The sequence below is a fragment of the Neoarius graeffei genome, chromosome 26, assembly GCF_027579695.1.
Source record: "Neoarius graeffei isolate fNeoGra1 chromosome 26, fNeoGra1.pri, whole genome shotgun sequence".
NCBI lineage: Eukaryota > Metazoa > Chordata > Actinopteri > Siluriformes > Ariidae > Neoarius > Neoarius graeffei.
In genome coordinates this window covers 11912158-11931764 of record NC_083594.1, presented here as the reverse complement: position 1 = coordinate 11931764, position 19607 = coordinate 11912158, and the positions used below count along the sequence as shown (strand labels likewise).

Below are 19607 nucleotides of genomic sequence, written 5' to 3'. Positions count from 1 at the left end.
TCAGGTTGAATCAGACTTTCACTTTTTTCAGTTATTATAGATTTGTTTTTTTGTTTGTTTTTAAATGTTATATTTATTCTCAACAAGTTTAAGTAGGAATCTCTTCTGCTTTCCCCTGGCAAACTTTCACAAACAGATTCAGCCTTTACCTTTAGTAATGAAATTACTATCCAATTAAATGACTGTATAAAACACAAGATTATTTTAAACCCTTTTTTTTTTTTTTTTTTAATTATTATTATTTTTAACTGCCTCTACAGCTTGCAATGATATTGACCGGTGGCCAACACCATGTCCAGGCAAGATCTTATCTCTCCCAATCATGGGCGTCGTCATGAAGGTAACTGCTTGAGTCACTTTTATTTTCATCTCTGATGACTTTCTGTTGCGCAGGAATTCATTAACACGACCATCTGTGTTTCTCAGCTGCGAATACCGACATGTTATGACAAGCCAGGCACCTCGCAGCTTGTGCAGTCCACCTCGGTAAGATGAACATCAGTGAAAAGTGCATGTCATGAAGGTAGACTTTCATGGAGTTCTCTGTGTGTTTAACTATCATCTGTTACATTACAGAGCGACAGTCTTGTGTCTGTTGTGCTTCCTACGATCCATGAAGTGGATTTGTTCAGGTAAAGCCCATATTTCTCCTGCATATGTACACTGATGCGTTTATTACTTCAGGATTCATATCTCAACGCTACATTTGGATATGAGATTGAGTTTATGTTGCATAGTGTTTTCTGGTTTCATGGTAATGGTTTTAATCACAAATAAGGGTTCATATCCTGATATGGGCATATCAGGTGAAAACTCAATCCAAACCATCGGTGCTAAAGAAGGCAACTGGACTTGCTTGAAATCCTTGGAGATGTTTCACCTCTCATCCAAAAGGCTTCTTCAGTTCTGTCTGACTAGTTGGGAGTTCCAGGTATTTATCCTCTAGTGGATCAAAAGCAACCCTAAGGAGAGTCGTTGAGGTCACATGGGTCATTGACGCTCTCAGGCCCTGTCCACACGGCAACGGATTCAGGTGAATCTGATAAAATTGTTTATCGTTTCGGCCTGGCGTCCACACGGCACCGGCGTGTTGGGTGCCCCAAAACGAAATCTTTTGAGAACGGGTTCCAGAGTGGAAAGATCTGGCAACGGTGCCGTTGCGAAGTCGTCTGGATGAGTAGAACGGATTTGTTTACGATGACGTCACAACCACATGACTGTCAGTGCTTCACGCCGGGTAGAAGTGTAACGAACTCGATGCGAGTTGTCAACAAATCCTATAACTTGGTTCATGAAACGCGCTTACAAAATATTTTCACTGTGTATATTTATTGTGTAATGGTGCAAAGTGAGAGAGAGAGAGAGAGAGACTCTGCCCTTAGGGCAGAGTCAATCCCGCCAGCAAAAATTGGGGAAAAAAAGGAGCGATCTCACCTCTTCAGATGTTGGTTTAAGTCCTACAATACATTCCTCAAAAAGGGCGTAGAAGAACAAATTAATCCATCAACGTGTAGCATTCAATTTATTCCGGACCATTAAAGACGCCGCCTTCCACGTAGAATCATACGTCATCCTCGCCGCCATATTGGATGGGTCAAAGCGGAGAATAAAGATGCCTCATTCATGTGCTGCGTTTAACTGTACCAACAGGTTTACCGTCCAAACGAGATCACATGGGATTACCTTTCACAGGTGAGACTGGAAAAATACTTTTCATTGTATTTGGTCATTATAACGTAACTTTACGAACAGATTTTCCTGACTTTGTGGCTAATATGAAGTCTCGCGCATAATAGTTTATGCGCATGCGTCCTTACTTCTTCAATAGAGATCTTGCAGTCACGTGACCGGAAAGTACACAGACGCCATCTTGTCGGGCAACAACACAGCTGAATACTGCTGCACTCGTGTACAGAATGGATCACTTTCAACCGACGGACTACACGGCTCATTTTTCTAATGCACAGATAATTAGATACATGTCTAAAATAAACGGTCTACAGATTTGTGACCTTTATGGCTTACCGGACGGAGTTTTCACGACCGTGTCAGTGGATCTTGAACTGCCGGAGGTGGAATACCCGGACGTGTATAATTACCTAATCAACTTTCATTCGCTGTTAAATATAATTTAAAACTACAAACATTACATGAAGCATACAAAGACGGTGTAATTCATCATACACATTATCTCTAAAAACCATGCACAATGTTCACTTCATACATACTAGATTTTCATAAATTTGTATGAGGATAATGCAAAAAGCGCCACTTTCAGGAGTAAATCATACATGGCATATATATTTATTTATAAATCCTTATAAGGATTGATCCTTATATTTATAAGGATTTACTACTAAGACAGTGGTAAATTCTTATAAGTTCTTTACTGTTTTTTTTTCGTACCACACCGCTAAAGACCCAATCCACCCCCCCGCCCCAACCCTCTTTTCTCAGGCTCCCACTTCCCGGAATTTTTTTTATTAGAGCAAGTCATAAACTTATGCTGCAAATAACCACATGGATATACTGAAATAAATACATGACGAACCTGAGATGAAATGGTCACTGCACAGGTGCCAGTGATCGCTCCTTCCAGTCGGTACCCATGCCTTGTTCTTGTTGTTTGGATCAGCCCGGCCGATAGCAGCAATCCATTTTGCGCGCCTGTCAGGGTCCCGTGGCAGCCTATGAAACTTTCTTCCTGTTTTCTGACCTCTCCTGTTGTGGCATTTATATGCCATGCAAGTATCCGGCATTGTGGCACGGTAATTTTTTAATATTTCGGCAAAAAAAAAAAAAAGTCAGTGTCGGAAAGGCGGCGGAAATATGGCGCTTGACCGCCAAGATGGCGTTTGTCTACAATCTGGAGCGGATGTGACGTCACATGCAAGTGCTCCATTGTCCTGGTGTCTCCGATGGGACCGTCTTACAGCGCACCTAGAGGTGTGGCATGTGTATTGCATCGTTTTCAGCAAGCGTTGCGTTGCCATATGTACCTGATATTTTACTGATCTGTTGCCCATGTGGACGCGATATATATATATTTTTTAATAACATCTCGTTGCCGTTGTTGTGTGGATGTAGCCTCAGTCATCCTGTAGGTTGTTAAGGTCACTGGAGGCCAGGTGTGAACGGTGTTAGCAGCCTAGAGGGTTGTTAGGGTGATCTGTGGGTCATTGGTTCTCTCTGCCATCATGTGAGTCATTGAAGTTAGCGGAGTCTTGGTGTGGATGTGTACTCAGTTTTCTGGGAAGTGTGCCAAGGACTGCATTGTATGTGGCTGATAAGTGGTGTCTCAGACCACCTCGTCTGTTCAGTAATGGACGTTCCAGGTTGACAAACATGGCTTCTTTTACTCCTCTTTCAAACCACTGGTCTTCTCTGGCTAGAATGCATACATTGCAGTCCTCAAATGAGTGTCCTTTGTTGTTGAGATGAAGACAGACTGCAGAGTCCTGGCCTGAGGCTGTTGTGTGTTGAGCCATGTGCCTGTGAATCGGTTGTTTCATTTCCCCAATGTACAGGTCCATGCATTCCTCACTGCACTGAATTGCGTACACTACGTTGTCCTGTTTGTGTCTGGGTAGGGTGTCCTTAGGGTGGCCCAATTTCTGCCTCAGAGTGTTCCTGCGTCTGAAGTGCACAGGGATGTTGTGCTTGTAGAAGATCCTCACAGGAGGAGAGGTGAAATGTCATGCCTTCAAGGATTTCAAGCAAGTCCAGTTGCCTTCTTTAGCACCTATGGTTTACGTTAACCTGGATTACTGAGAACCCTCACAGATAAACTGCCTGATGATACCTTTCCCAACATTTTGAGGGTTCCTTCGTTTTCTTATTTACTAACCATTATTGCTGGATGACTGAAAACCTTCACAGACATCAATCCAAATTGCTTGAAACTGCTCTTGTTGAATTCAGAATTGAATGCAGAACAACATACTTTATACAGAATTAAAATGTTTATCTGTTCTTGAGATATTACAAATCAAAGATTGAAAAAACGGCTTAAGTTTTTGAAAGCTGCCGTAATATTCTGTATGAGGATCACATGGTCCAAAATGGGCCTCATTGACCAATAAGATCAAATGGTTTTTCTTATTTTTTTTTTTCCCCAAGATATGTACATGGAAATTGGCAGGCACATAGATGGTTGTATACTGAAATACAAATTTTTTTTTTTTTAATTAGCAAAAACAAATTATGCAAATTAGTATTAATTATGTTAATGGGGTTAAAATGTTAAATCAGTACACTCAAAAAAAAAAAAAAAGTAATAAAAGATTATTTCTAGTCCCCTCTTTGTGCTCTGTAGTGTTATGAAAGAAAAAAATATATACACACACACGCACATACGGCCGAGATCATGGTATTTCACCATACAGACCGACCTTGAGCTGGTAAATACAACCCCGATTCCAAAAAAGTTGGGACAAAGTACAAATTCATGGGTGCAAGTTTTCCGGCATGTGCCGGAAGCTCCGTTTTTTTCGGTTCTGAAAAAATCATTTTTCCAAATCGTGTAAATCCGTTGAGATCTTCGAGGGGGGGGTATAGGGGTGGCCCTCTCACTGTCCCACTCTCAGTGTATTACCGGGTTACCGCAGTAGTCTGTGCACAAGACAAATCTTTTCATCTCGTCTTCGCCACAAACCTCATTCAATTTATATGCCGCTCATCGACGAGCGGTCCTGACTAGCCCGTTGTTTCACGGTGTTATACATGTATGATATGTTTCACGCACGTAGCACGTTGTTCGACCAAGTCAACACCGCTATTCCCATGAGTCGCCGTTTAGAACGGTGCTTTTGATTGGCTCACTGTTAACTGCCATCCAATGAAACTTCAGCTTTTATAATAAGCCTTATTTCGCTTCCCTCCCTTGCGACAGATCCACGTGCTTTGCCTCTGGTTGCTGATCAAAATATGTCAAAATGAAGTTTTTATTGGAAGGCTCCAATACAGAAGAATTAGAAAAGGCGTCTAGAAATAAATGGAGATGGGAATGGTTAAGCGAGTGTGACAAAAACAGTGACAAATGGGGAATATGGCTGAGAAAACCGGACGTCCCGGGAGTTGCGTATTGTGACTGCTGTTCGAAGACTATCAAGTACGGCTCCAGCGGGAAGAAGGGACTTAAGTCACGCCGATGAGACGAATCACTTTTCTGATTTTTGTGCTATGTAGTAATAAGTGAATTCAAAACATTTATTGGTGATTTAAATTGTCATCTGATATTGTGTGATGTGCAAATGCAGTGTGCTTTCTTCTAGAATTGAAATTATTCATCACAAGTATCTGCTTTTATAAACTTTTTTTTTTTTTACATTTGATTACCTTTCAATTATTAAATAAAAGTAAGGTAGGTCTTGAAATAAGTTTGTTAGCTTTATCATCTTTTCTAATGTGGTTGTTAGGTTGAAAACTCATTTGTAGTGAGTAATGGATTATAAAATATTAGATATTTTTGTATATGGAAAAAGCTGAATCTTATTTGCTAAATCCAGGAGTTTCTGAGGACATCAAGACATGTGGCCCCTTATTTTAACTCAAGCTGTGTATATATTGTAAAAAAAAGTATCACAGCAAAAGCATATTAAAAATGGTTGTTTCAACATTTAAATTAGTAGTTGCTAGATGTTTTGAAATATCAAGCCTTGTACTTTAAAATATTATTTCAGATGAATTGATGAAACATTTGATGTGAATATGCAAATCATATAACTATTAATATTATAAATGTTTGCATGAGATTGCATGAGAGACAACCATTTTAACTTGTAATTAAATTTTTTTTTTCGAGCCCTAAGGGGGGCTCACCCCCCTTTGTAAAACCCCCACCCCCCACCCCGCATGGCTGTCCCTTGCATGTTTGAAAATTCTGTACTTGCACCCATGCAAATTGTAAATAAAAACGGAATGCGATAATTTACAAATTTCAAAAACTGATATTGTATTCACAATAGAACATAGACAACATATCAAATGTCGAAAGTGAGACATTTTGAAATTTCATGCCAAATATTGGCTCATCTGAAATTTCATGACAGCAACACATCTCAAAAAAGTTGGGACAGGGGCAATAAGAGGCTGGAAAAGTTAAAGGTACAAAAAAGGAACAGCTGGAGGACTAAATTGCAACTCATTAGGTCAATTGGCAATAGGTCATTAACATGACTGGGTATAAAAAGAGCATCTTGGAGTGGCAGCGGCTCTCAGGAGTAAAGATGGGAAGAGGATCACCAATTCTCCTAATTCTGCGCTAACAAATATCAGAAAGGAGTTCGACAGTGTAAAATTGCCAAGAGTTTGAACATATCATCTACAGTGCATAATATCATCAAAAGATTCAGAGAATCTGGAAGAATCTCTGTGCGTAAGGGTCAAGGCCGGAAAACCATACTGGGTGCCCGTGATCTTCGGGCCCTTAGATGGCACTGCATCACATACAGGCATGCTTCTGTATTGGAAATCACAAAATGGGCTCAGGAATATTTCCGGAGAACATTATCTGTGAACACAATTCACCGTGCCATCTGCCGTTGCCAGCTAAAACTCTATACTGTAGTTCAGGGGTTCTCAACCTTTTGCAACCTGGGCCCCACCAAAGCTGGTTCATTGCAGTTGGGGGCCCCTCTTCTCGCCCCGCCCCCATCCCCCCCCCCAAACACACTCACCCGCAGTGACGCCACCCGACCTACAGCACCTTATATCGACAGATAGATAGATAGATAGATAGATAGATAGATAGATAGATAGATAGATAGATAGATAGATAGATAGCCCTGGGCTAGATTATTATTATTATTATTATTATTAGTAGTAGTAGTAGTAGCAGCAGCAGTAGTAGCATTATCCATTCCATAGAAATACATAGGCCTATTATCATTATTAGGCTATTGTTATAATTGGCAGTAGCACCACATTTCTAATCTGCTTTCGGGCATTATTATAATTATTATTATTATTATGGCCTATTATCATTACTAAGCTGTTGGCAGTAGTACAAGACTTATGTTCTTTCAGGCATTATTATTATTATTAGGCCTATTATTATTATTATTATTATTATTATTATTGCTGTTGTTGGTTGTTGATATTATTATTATTATTATTATTATTATTATTATTAGTGTTTTTATTAGGTATTTTATTAGGCTTATCATTAGCTGGCTATTGATATCATTGGGAATTGGGACCAGGCGTGAATTTAGGTTTTACTTTTTACTGTGCCTTTGTGATCTGCATTTGCGTTAATGCGAGACCTGAGCCTGCTTTGCCTTACAAAGATCCTCGATTCTTGGCGAAATGTTTGACAAGCACAGTCTCAAGTCATCCTCAATTTGCGCACGATTGCGATATTTCGTTTTGAGCGCAGTCATTTTTGAAAATCCTGCCTCACACAAGTAGGTCGATGCGAATGGGATGAGCAGTTTCAAGGCTACGTCACACAGTTGCGGGTACTCCTGCATCAATGCTGCCCAGAATGTCGAAAGAGGGCATGAGGTGAAGACTGCCTTAAGTCTACTGTCACTCTTCAGCTCAATAAGCTGTTCCTGCATGTCAACTGGAAGTTCGTCAGCAGTACACACAAATGGATCTCGAACCCACGCAAAAGAGCGATAATCCTCTGTGAAGTATGCCGCAAACTGTTTTCTCATTACCGACAGGTGCTCTGACGCTGCTTGAAAGACAGATGAGAAATCGTGGGAAGTGCCTGCATTACTGATAAAGTCTGCAAGGCTTGGGAACATATCACAGTTCCCCCGACTGATGCGGCCACACACACAAGATTTTATGATAGATTGATGATAGATTTTATAATAGTATTGATTTGTATGTAATAGTCCAATGTCCTGCATTTTGACATGGGTAAATGTGTTGCATCTGCTTAGCTACTATAGCCTGTTAGCCCCAGATTTTTTTTTTCCTCCATACATGAAGCCTACTCGCGACCCCCCTGGAGTACCTCCGCGCCCCACCAGGGGGCGCGCCCCCCCGGTTGAGAACCACTGCTGTAGTTCAAAGAAGAAGCCGTATCTAAACGTGATCCAGAAGTGCAGACGTCTTCTCTGGGCCAAGGCTCATTTAAAATGGACTGTGGCAAAGTGGAAAACTGTTCTGTGGTCAGACAAATCAAAATTTGAAGTCTTTTATGGAAATCAGGGACGCCGTGTCATTCGGACTAAAGAGGAGAAGGACGACCCAAGTTGTTATCAGCGCTCAGTTCAGAAGCCTGCATCTCTGATGGTATGGGGTTGCATTAGTGCGTGTGGCATGGGCAGCTTACACATCTGGAAAGACACCATCAATGCTGAAAGGTATATCCAGGTTCTAGAGCAACATATGCTCCCGTCCAGACGACGTCTCTTTCAGGGAAGACCTTGCATTTTCCAACATGACAATGCCAAACCACATACTGCATCAATTACAGCATCATGGCTGCGTAGAAGAAGGGTCCGGGTACTGAACTGGCCAGCCTGCAGTCCAGATCTTTCACCCATAGAAAACATTTGGCGCAACATAAAACGGAAGGTACGACAAAAAAGACCTGAGACAGTTGAGCAACTAGAATCCTACATTAGACAAGAATGGGTTAACATTCCTATCCCTAAACTTGAGCAACTTGTCTCCTCAGTCCCCAGACGTTTACAGACTGTTGTAAAGAGAAAAGGGGATGTCTCACAGTGGGAAACATGGCCTTGTCCCAACTTTTTTGAGATGTGTTGTTGTCATGAAATTTAAAATCACCTAATTTTTCTCTTTAAATGATACATTTTCTCAGTTTAAACATTTGATATGTCATCTGTTCTATTCTGAATAAAATATGGAATTTTGAAACTTCCACATAATTGCATTCCGTTTTTATTTACAATTTGTACTTTGTCCCAACTTTTTTGGAATCGGGGTTGTAATGTATTTAATTTTTCTTTACCAAATTCTAACAGAAAACGAGAGCGCCCGAAAGGGAAAACCGAGCTGAGGCGAGCCGCCATTTTGAATCCTCATTCACAGCTGTAATGCAAATGGCTTCATCCTTGGTATACAAGTGCACTTCCATGGCAGGAAAAAAAAAATTTTGCCGCCTATGTAGTAGTCCCCTCTTTATACAAATAGGAGTCATTCAGGATTCTGCCATGTTTTTTCTCGGTGTTAGCAAGTTAGAGAGGTTTTTAGCTTTCTCCTGAAATATTTTATTTTATTTTGTCTTCCTCAGGGTAGTCAAACTCGCTTTCGCTGTGAAGACTCGTTATCTCTATCCATGATGTAAAATTAATGCTATTTTGAATCCTCATTCACGGCTGTAATGCAAATTGCTTCCTCCTCGGTATACAAGTGCACTTCCATGGCAGGGAAAAAAACATTTTGCCACCTATGTAGTCCCCTATTTATACAAATAGGAGTCATTCAGGATTCAGCCATGTTTTTGCTCGGCGTTAGCAAGTTACAGGTTTTTAGCTTTCTCCTGAAATGTTTTCTTTTATTTCTTCTTCCTCAGGGTAGTAAAACTCGCTTTCGCTGTGAACACTGTCGTTATCCATGCTGTAAAATTAATGCTATTCTCCTGAGAAATTCTGGCAAATATTTATAAGATTTTTGATAATCTTATAAATAAATCTTATAAAAAAAGATAAATGTTTGACAAAATGCTACTATGTTTGTTGTTGTGAATGAGCGAGTCGCCAGAGGTCCGTAACTGGGGTCCGTACCATGGGATACGGATCCACTCGCCAGCCAATCAGAGCGCAGGATTTGGACCGCGAAAAAAATAAAAATGATTATTTCGATTAATATTCACAGCTTTCAAGGTGAACCTCGAAAAAAAAACTGTGAGATCCACAGCCAATAAACAATTCTAATTCATTGAATTGAAATTGACACTCGCGTTTCTGACTTCCGTTTTTTTTTTTTTTAATCTCATTCCAACCACTAAGATCTCAATATTTTTCATCAAAACAACTCCAGTTATATTCTAAAATGGATATTTATTTACATGAATCAGTTTGATTTGAAAAAAATAAGTAGGTTAAGCTATGAAACCTCACTTCAAAGTCTTCTGTGAATCAGAATATCAAAACTAGCAGATGGAAAATTTTGCTGACTACTTCATCAGAGACAGTCAGTGAGAGAACATCCCTATAAGAGTTATCTGATTGATATTCACGAGTAATCCAGTTGGAAACCGATCAGAAGAAAGGGAGAGCGAGAGCGTGCCTGACCGCTTTCCTGTGATTCAAAAAGCATCGGTGGTTTCCTGACGTCCCGCGAGCAAAGAGCATACTCTGTACCAACTTCAACCTGCTGTTACTCCCAAAGTACTGAACAGGTCTTTAATGAGAGAGAAATTTCTTTGGAAAGCAGAAATCAATGATAGTATTCACGATAGAAAATATTCAAGAGTTAAGCAATGACGGATTTGGAAACTTTGAGTGTCTACATGCACAGTTTTCACACCATGAGCAGTGAGCGTCTGATATTTATATATAAAAAATAGAGAGAAATTTTTATTTTGATTCCAAGCTGGGAAATTGGTTTTGTTTTCTTACAGCAGCAAAATCGCCGATACTGCCATCTTGTGCTAATTGTTGAAACTACAGGTCCGGGAAGACTGCTGTGTCGCTCTTTCCATGACTGCAGTGTTTACGTTCTGCTTGTATCTGGTTGCTGTGACACCTCTGACTCGAGAGAGAAGGCATGACTTGTATTCAGTATGCCTGGATCAGACTACACAATGTTTTTGTCTTTCGTGACTGTCACCATGTCAGATTTGGTAATCATAGTGCCATAAATTGTTGCTATGTTTTGGTGGGCAGACTGGCAGCACTACAAGTTTGACCCCAACCAATCATCATTCATGTCCTTGTGTGGTGTTGGGCGGGGGGGGAGGGTCAAGAATGGCGACCTCAAGGAAGACATCATAGGAGTTGTCCCAGACGCTACAGTGATGATGTTTGTTTATGTCACACTATTAAGATTTCTCCATCATTCCCGATGCTTGTTTATACAGTGTCTTGCAAAAGTATTCATCCCCCTTGGTGTTTGTCCTGTTTTGTCGCATTACAAGCTGGAATTAAAATGGATTTTTGGAGGGTTAGCACCATTTCATTTACACAACATGTCTACCACTTTAAAGGTGAATTTATTTATTTATTTATTTTTAAAATTGTGACAAACAATAATTAAGATGAAAAACGAAAATCTGGAGTGTGCATAGGTATTCACCCACCCACCCCAAAAGTCAATGTTTTTCAAGAGCCACCTTTTGCTACAATTACAGCTGCAAGTCTCTTGGGGTATGTCTTTATTAGCTTAGCACATCTAGCCACTGGGATTTTTGCCCATTCCTCAAGGCAAAACTGGTCCAACTCCTTCAAGTTAGATGGATTGCGTTGGTGTGCAGCAATCTTCAAGTTATACCGCAGATTCTCAACTGGATTGAGGTCTGGGCTTTGACTAGGCCATTCCAAGACATTTTAATGTTTCCCTTTAAATCACTCTAGTGTAGCTTTAGTAGTATGTTTAGGGTCACTGTCCTGCTAGACCATGAACCTTCATCCCAGTTTCAAACCTGTGGCCGACTCAAACAGGTTTTCCTCCAGAATTGCCCTGTATTTAGTGCCATCCATCTTTCCTTCAATCCTGACCAGCTTTCCTGTCCCTGCAGTTGAAAAATATCCCCACAGCATGATGCTGCCACCACCATGCTTCACTGTAGGAAAGGTGTTCTCAGGGTGTTGGGTTTGCGCCACATATGGCGTCTCCCATGATGGCCAAAAAGATCAGTTTTAGTCTCATTTAGCCAGAGAATCTTCTTCCATGTCTTTGGGGAGTCTGCCACATGCTGTTGGGCAAACTCCAAACATGTTTTCTTAAGCAAAAGGCTTTTTTCTTGCCACTCTTCCATAAAGCCCTACTCTGTGGAGTGTACGGCTTAAAGTGGTCCTATGGACAGATACTCCCATCTCCGCTGTGGATCTTTGCAGCTCCTTCAGTGGTGTCTTTGTTGCATCTCTGATCAATGCCCTCCTTGCCCGGTCTGTGAGTTTTGGTGGGTGGCCTTCTCTTGTCAGGTTTGTAGTGGTGCCATATTCTTTCCATTTTGCTATAATGGATTTAATGGTGCTCTGTGGGATATTCAAAGTTTGGGATATTCTTTATGACCCAACCCTGATCTATACTTCTCCACAACTTTGTCTCTGACCTGTTTGGAGGCTCCTTGGTTTTCGTGTTGCTTGCTTAGTAGTGTTGCAGAGTCAGGGTCCTTCCAGAACAGGCTGATTTTATACAGACATCACGTGACTGATCATGTGACACTTTGATTACACACATGTGGATCTTAATCAACTAATTATGTGACTTATAAAGTGAATTAGTTGGACCAGCTATTATTTAGGGGTTTCATACGAAAGGGGGTGAATACCTATGCACACTCTAGATTTCTTTTTGTTTTTTTTGTTTTTTGGTAATGCAGCAAAACAGGACAAATACCAAGAGGGATGAATACTTTTAGCAAGACACTGTATCTGGTCCCGACGCTGGAAATTTGTCTTCCACGACAAAATCATGCCAAAACTGGTTTGAATTTATGTAGTCTGATCCCAGGGTTAGTTATAGTGGATAACCTGCAGCTCATGGTTTTGAGAAGCTGTTTGATAGGAAATTAAAATTCAACACTGTCCCTTTTTAAAATCTGTCCACAATATAAAAACACTAGCTCTTCTACACTTTTTGTGCAGTTCATTACTGTCGATTTTTCCAAAAAACAACAAAAAATGAGTTTGAGATGCCTTCTTGTTAGACAAACCAAAGTGAACACATGCAAGTCAGGAAAGCATGAGGTCCTGTTACTAGTAGGTGATGAAATTCAAACAAATATGAAGCAGGGTTTTTTCTAGAAAAATTTAGTATGAGGGCGCTCACCATGGCGAGGGAGTGAAGCGGGGGGGAGATGTTGCCGGTTGTCCCCCCCCCGCCGTGCAAAGCCTTTGAAAAATGCTCCAATGGGACATTCTGAGGCTATCTGAGAGGGAAATTGTAACAAATTGTCTGTCAACATTGAAAAAGAAAGAAGTAATCTTCTTCTGCCCCGGACAGTCTTTGGCTTTCTTCTGTTTCGTGCCGCGGGATGACATCTTTAAATGCCCAAGTGTCAACAAAAACAACTCGCGAACTACTTCTGTCAAAAACTCCCACGCCGGTGGGTGAAAGGTCATTCAGTCTCGAGAAATCTCGCTCTACAACTCAGCTGACCTTGTATGTAACCCATGTCAAATCTCGCGAGAGCAGCCGCGACAAGTAAACAACTAAACAACATGGCGCCTCAGTCTGGAAAACGCCAATTCGGATTGTTTTTGCACCGTCTGGCGGTGTATCTACTATGATTGGAATATTTTTGGAGCAATTATAACGTATTTGATGATCAGACACATTGTCACGTAGTGTTGCTGGGATGTTTTCACGGAGTCGGTAAGGAGGCGCACGCCGAGAGTAAGAGGGCGCAGCGCCCCTGTTCCCCCGTTTAGATGAAAGCCTGTGAAGGTCTGGACAGTTGGTTTAACAGCTAGAACCCAGATTTACTCCTCCTCCACGTTGTCATGGTAACTTAAATTGTCCGCCTGAGGCGATCAACTCAACACCCCATTAGAAAGCAGTTAATAGAGCAAAAGTGTTTAAAGATGAAGCTCTTCATTCTGATGGCATCACGGAGCTCGAGCTGACTCCACCCACCATCACTCAAGCTCTAAGGAAGACCTGCGTCGAGTTTCTTCTCAGGAACTCAGGCACCCAGGTGGTGGAAAGAACTTCCCCTGGCAGTCTTCAAATACTGAAAACTCACCACCGTTTTTGCTTGATCCAGTATACATCCTGTAATTAGGGTACTTGCTCAAATTTTTTGATCAGCATCACATTTAATGCACTCTAACTAGCTTAAAGCTCGAGCAGCAGGGAAGGATCTAGTTTATCCTCTTCTCACGCTTGAAATATCTGTACCAGCTGTCATCTCAGAAAATCTGCACACAAGGGCTAACATGCACAGACTCGGCTTAACCGTAAATAAATAATCCGAATAAAAGTTATGTAATATAACCCCAGCGTCAGTTAGATCCTCCTTTTAATCCGGTGCTTTTCTCTCCTCTGGTGTATAAAATAGACCTGAATGAGAATTATCAGTGCAAATGTCTGCCATGATGGAGAGACAGATGCGAGGGCAGAAGGGCAGAAGTGGAGAAGCACTCGGGTGGTCTGTCGTCTCCAAGGCTGACGTCCATCTGTTCCCTTTCTGAAGAATTGAGTGTTTCGGGGGGAAAAAACAGAACGTAATCAGGATGGCATTAAGAAAATGGCATATATAATGCGCACGGATATACAGTTTATTTCCTGGAGCAAAAAAATATTCGCATGCACCAGCAGTAGTGCTTTATTGTGCCAAGTCAATAGTTTGTGCACCCTGATGAATGGAACAAGGTGTAAACTGGATGGTCAGTTTCTATAAGGTGATCCTGGTGGAACCTGATGCAATGCACAGTGTAATACACAGGTTCTGTAGGTATATAATGTGTATTTATATACGTCTGTTTAACAGTTATTCCACGAAATCGAGTCGTACGTGAGCTGATAGCCGACGAGGCACATAGCACGGAGTTGGCTATAAGCCATGTATGACAAGATTGAGTGGAATAACTGTTTTATTCTATCCACAGTCACTGGATTTTGAGACACAGAGCATTTTTATTTTTTGCAAATTCAATAAACATGTACAAAATTGTCTCAAAAAATAATTTCTGTTTAGAATGTAAACAAACCGGCGAAATGACAGTAGCAATTTGTGAAAAATGCTGTAATAAACAAACAACTATATTCATTTAGCTATTTCTGTTTCTTTTAAATACTTGATCACAATTTTTGGAGTTTTGTTTTCGGGTAGAGTTTTTATTTCGTCCTCGGTTGGTTCAGCAACATGCTCCGCCATTTTGTTTTTCTCTTCTCACGCTATAGGAGCTGATATCCTAGTAGTAGAGTAGCCAATCAGAGCATGCAATTGCTCATATCCAGTGAATGTGGATAGAATATTTGTTATTCCACAAAATTGAGTTGCACATGAGCTGATAGCTGACGAGACGCATAGTGCCGAGTTGGCTAGTAGACTACGTTCAGACTGCACCCTGAAACGACCCATATCTGATTTTTTTTTTTTTTTTTTTTTTGCCCGTATGCGACCTGTATCCGATTTGTTATTGACAATCTGAACGACACAGATCCGATTTTTTTTCACATGCGACCCAGGCCGCTTGGATATGTGGTCCTAATTCCGATGCATATCCGTTATTTTCACATGCGACTGCAGTCTGACCGGACAGGTCGCATTCATGCGACCTGCACATCATCAACAAGAGACAAACGTCACTATTCTGCGTTGGCTAATCCCGCCTCTTTGGTGAAAAACAACATTTGTACAGTTTTCAGAATTTAAATAGGCTTTTATAGAATTGATCAAGCTAATGGTGGATTTGGTAGGGACCTGGATGTTGATCTGTTAGCCTGATTAAACAAAACAGTTTCTATAACTGATTTATAACTTAAACCATCCTGTGTATTACAAGATTATAAGATTTGTTCTGGAAATTTCCAGTAATTTGACACCTTCGGTCTCATTAGTCTGCTGCCCACATTAATCAGATTATTGTGTGAGTTCCGCCGCCGCCACAAAAACCACATCGCCAGGTCTCGCCTCATCTCCATAGCAAACTGCACTGGTGTTTCTGCACCTTGAGCCAGCGCTGAGAGAAGCTGCAGAATTCAGCTGGCTATAAACAATCTAAATAAATATTTATAAAAATGTAGAAAAAGTTTATTAATATGACGAAATAAATACGTGCAAATTATTAAGCCTGAATTAAGAGTTTGGTAATACAGCGGCCGTATCCCAAATGTGACTGCCTACTGAAACTCGAGTGCACTATATAGAGTTTAAAAATCCGTTACTTCCTAGTAACATGTAGTGCACTTATATAGAAATTAGAGAGACATTTAGGAGTCAACCCTCGTTACCAGGCTACACGTTTTCATTTCAGTTCAGAAACAAAAACACACACGCGACCTCACACTTTAACACTAACCAGATAATTAAACAAACAAACAAACAAAAAAATCATTAAACTTGAAGAGTGCGCTTTTTTTTGTTTACGTATTACGTAGATGTGCTTATTACGTGTCAATTTGCGCATGCGGGACACTTTTGGGTCGTTTTCCGTTCATATTGGAGATCGCATACAAGTCTCATATAATTGGTAATGTGAACGGCCTAACAAATCGGATTTCACAACAAATCGGATATGGGTCGTTTCAGGTTACAGTCTGAACGTAGTGACAGTCATGTATGATGAGATTGAGTGGAATAACTATTTTATTCTGTCCACATTCACTGGATTTTGAGAAACGGAGCATTTTTATTTTTTGCAAATTTGATAACTTTATCCAAAACATCCAACAAAATCATTTCCACTTAGAATGTAAACAAACCAGCGAAATGACCGTAGTAATTTGTGAAAAATGCAGTAATAATTCTTGAAAAATAAAAAAAGATATGTTCTTACCATCAAATACTTTCATTCCATATTTTGTTTTGTTACTTTTTTTTTGGGGGGGGGGGGGGGGGGAGAGTTGTTTTCGAGTAGAGTTGGTTTTTTTTTTTTTTGGTCCTCGGTTGGTTCAGCAAAATTCTCCACCATTTTGTTTTTCTCTACTCATGGTATATGAGCTGATGTCCTGGGAGTAGAGTAGCCAATCAGAGTGCATGATTGCTCATATCCAGTGACTGTGGATAGAATAAAAATAATTGTATTGTACTGTACTTGTATTGTAATAACTTTATTTATTTAGCACTCATTTCGCAAGCCTAAATATTGTCTCACATTTCTCCCATATCCACCACCTCTAACAAAATTGTATGATGTAAAAATACAAATTGAGTTTAGATACAGAGCGTTAAACCAAAAACACCAAAACTCCAGTCTAAAGGCTTTCTGCTACACAAAGGCTTGTGGTTTTATTTTAAAAGAAAACTTGACCAGAATATTCCTCTGTCTGTTCTGTAGGTGTTTCTACCCAGTGTTCTTTCACATCCAGATGTTGTGGGAGCTAGTGCTGCTCGGAGAAGCGCTTGTCGTAATGGCACCGTCCCCGGCGGAGTCATCAGATACAGTGCTGGCGTTAGTCAGGTGAGTTTTTAATCTGCTTCGCGAAAGGCTCAAACAATGACCTCAGTGCTGTAATAGTACATTTATTCCTATTCAGTGGTGTCTTGGATGCAGCACGATCCGAAAGATGTGCGGTTTTGTTCTTTAACAAAAATCAGGGCAAGCTTTTATGCAGTCAACATGGAGAATCAAGAGTGTATTTGATAAAATTATACTACAGCACTGTTCTTGATTCTGATTGGTCAGAAAGTGTTTTTAAATTTTTTTTTTTTATAACTGATAGAAGTTCTATTTGCGAGATTTATATTAATGCAGTCGAATAAATTAATACTTTATCATATTGTGGAACGGATGCTTCACGTCAACGGGGGGGGGGGCAAAAAACACTGTGTGAAATTGTAATTGATGTGACATTTGATGTGAGGAGATGTTTACCGTATATGTTTTTGGAAGGAGACTCCAGTTGCATTTCTTGTTTTTGATTCTTATTAGCTGTATCGCTCCGCTGCGGTACTGCAGTGACTTCCGACCCTACTTCACCATCCATGACAGTGAGTTCAAGGAGTATACGACTCGAACCCAAGCTCCGTAAGTGCCCCTTAACCTTCTTCATACCTTTTTATCATACTCTCAAGGTTGCATAAACTGAAGATTAAATCGAAACTGTAGGAATGAATTAGGCCCTGGGTTGTAGCTTGCTGTTTATTTTCTAGATTTGATTAAGTTTATCTGGTGATATTGATGAAGCTGCACTGTGTCCTGTCCTTGCCCTCATCAGGATTGACCCGTTTTGTTTGAAACAGTCCTCCACTAACAATGAGACTTTGTCACTGCAATAACAAGCCTTGTGACTGATATTGGAGTTCACTGAGTCAGTGTGTCCTTCATTTACAAAGTCTTTATTGACTACAGCCCAGCATTCCAGTTGATCATATACTGTATATGTGCCCTTTTTATTTTTTGATGATCTGTACGTGAAGGTACTGTATTAAAGCTAGACGGCCTTTCGATTTCGTAAAATCGGTGAAATTTAGTTCCCTCTGAAATGTGGTGATTGTGAGATATATATATATATATATATATATATATATATATATATATATATATATATATATATATTTCTGTAATATCTCACCAAATATCAGGCCATTCTGTGGCTGGGACGTTATTTAATTTGAGGGGATTAAAGCAAATAACGTGCATGAAATCGCTCGCTTCACGCAGTCAAGCAGACAGAGGAAGTCCGTGTGTGTGCGCATGCGCAGGTTAACCTTTGACTGTGCGCTGACAGTTCCATCATTCTGTCGCTAAACAAACAGCTGATCACACCGAGGTGCTCGCTGACTGCTGATATTTATTAGTTTGGTCCTGCATTTCCTTTCCTTCGTATATAACATAACGTCTTTTCTTCTCGCTTTCCGTTACTGTAGTCGGTCTTTCACATTTCATTCGCACACTCGCGTCCTCCATTTTTCTCTCATTTCAAATTTGTATCCCACAATGCCTTACGTGAACAGGGAAAGCCCACCACCACCATGATGCATGACGTAGTATCTTGAATTGGGTCGTGGTGATGCAGAAAAAATAGCAGAGAGTTTAGGGTCACATGGCCCTAAATTTCATTAATTGTTCTAAATTTTAAAAAAAAACCAATAAAGTTGGAAGTTTGTCATTCGAGTTCAGTAGCTTTCAGTCCACTAAACAAAAATGATTGGGTGTCAGGAGAATTCTTTATATGACCTACACTTGAAAAATCTGAAAAGCATTATAGCTTTCACTAAGATTAGATGCTGTGTAGTAAAAAAGCCAGGTCGGGGGCATTGTGGCTCAGGTGGATAAGGCGCCATACCATAAATCCGGGGACCCGGGTTCGATTCCGACCCGAGGTCATTTCCCGATCCCTCTCCATCTCTCTCCCGCTCATTTCCTGTCTCTACACTGTCCTATCCAATAAAGGTGAAAAAAGCCCAAAAAAAATCTTTTTAAAAAAAAAAGCCAGGTCGATGTTTAAATAATATTGCCTGGCTTTGAGTGGTATATCAGATATGCTAGCTAAATGGAATATGATCTTGAACGAGTTGAAGACGAGTTCAATATCATGCTAGCTGAATGTAATATATCTGATATACCATGAAAAAAGCCATTATTATTATTATTATTATTATTATTATTATAATACGTACACATTTGACGGAACAATTATAGATTTTACAAAAACTTAACAGGAGGGTAACTTACCAATATCCAATGCCTATTCAGATTCAGTGTTCTATCAATCCAATGTACATGTAAAAAATAAAAATTCTAACAATAAAAATGGTCCAACTCCAAAAACTCCTGTTTTTCTCTAGTAAATATGCGTGAAGAATATCTGATGAAGTTTCGGTAGTCTTGCGGGTGTTCAACGCA

General features: G+C 40.2%; 1 protein-coding gene across 3 annotated transcripts in view; it reads left to right on the top strand.

The window, feature by feature from the left end:
- Positions 1–19607, top strand: part of dennd6aa (DENN/MADD domain containing 6Aa) — a 77013-nt gene that overhangs the window by 39705 nt on the left and 17701 nt on the right. For all 3 annotated transcript variants that reach the window (XM_060910303.1, XM_060910301.1, XM_060910302.1), the window contains 5 exons: positions 261–340; positions 427–486; positions 577–632; positions 17097–17219; positions 17691–17786. In XM_060910303.1, coding sequence (XP_060766286.1) covers positions 261–340; positions 427–486; positions 577–632; positions 17097–17219; positions 17691–17786 — 415 coding nt within the window. The remainder of the gene's footprint in view (positions 1–260; positions 341–426; positions 487–576; positions 633–17096; positions 17220–17690; positions 17787–19607) is intronic.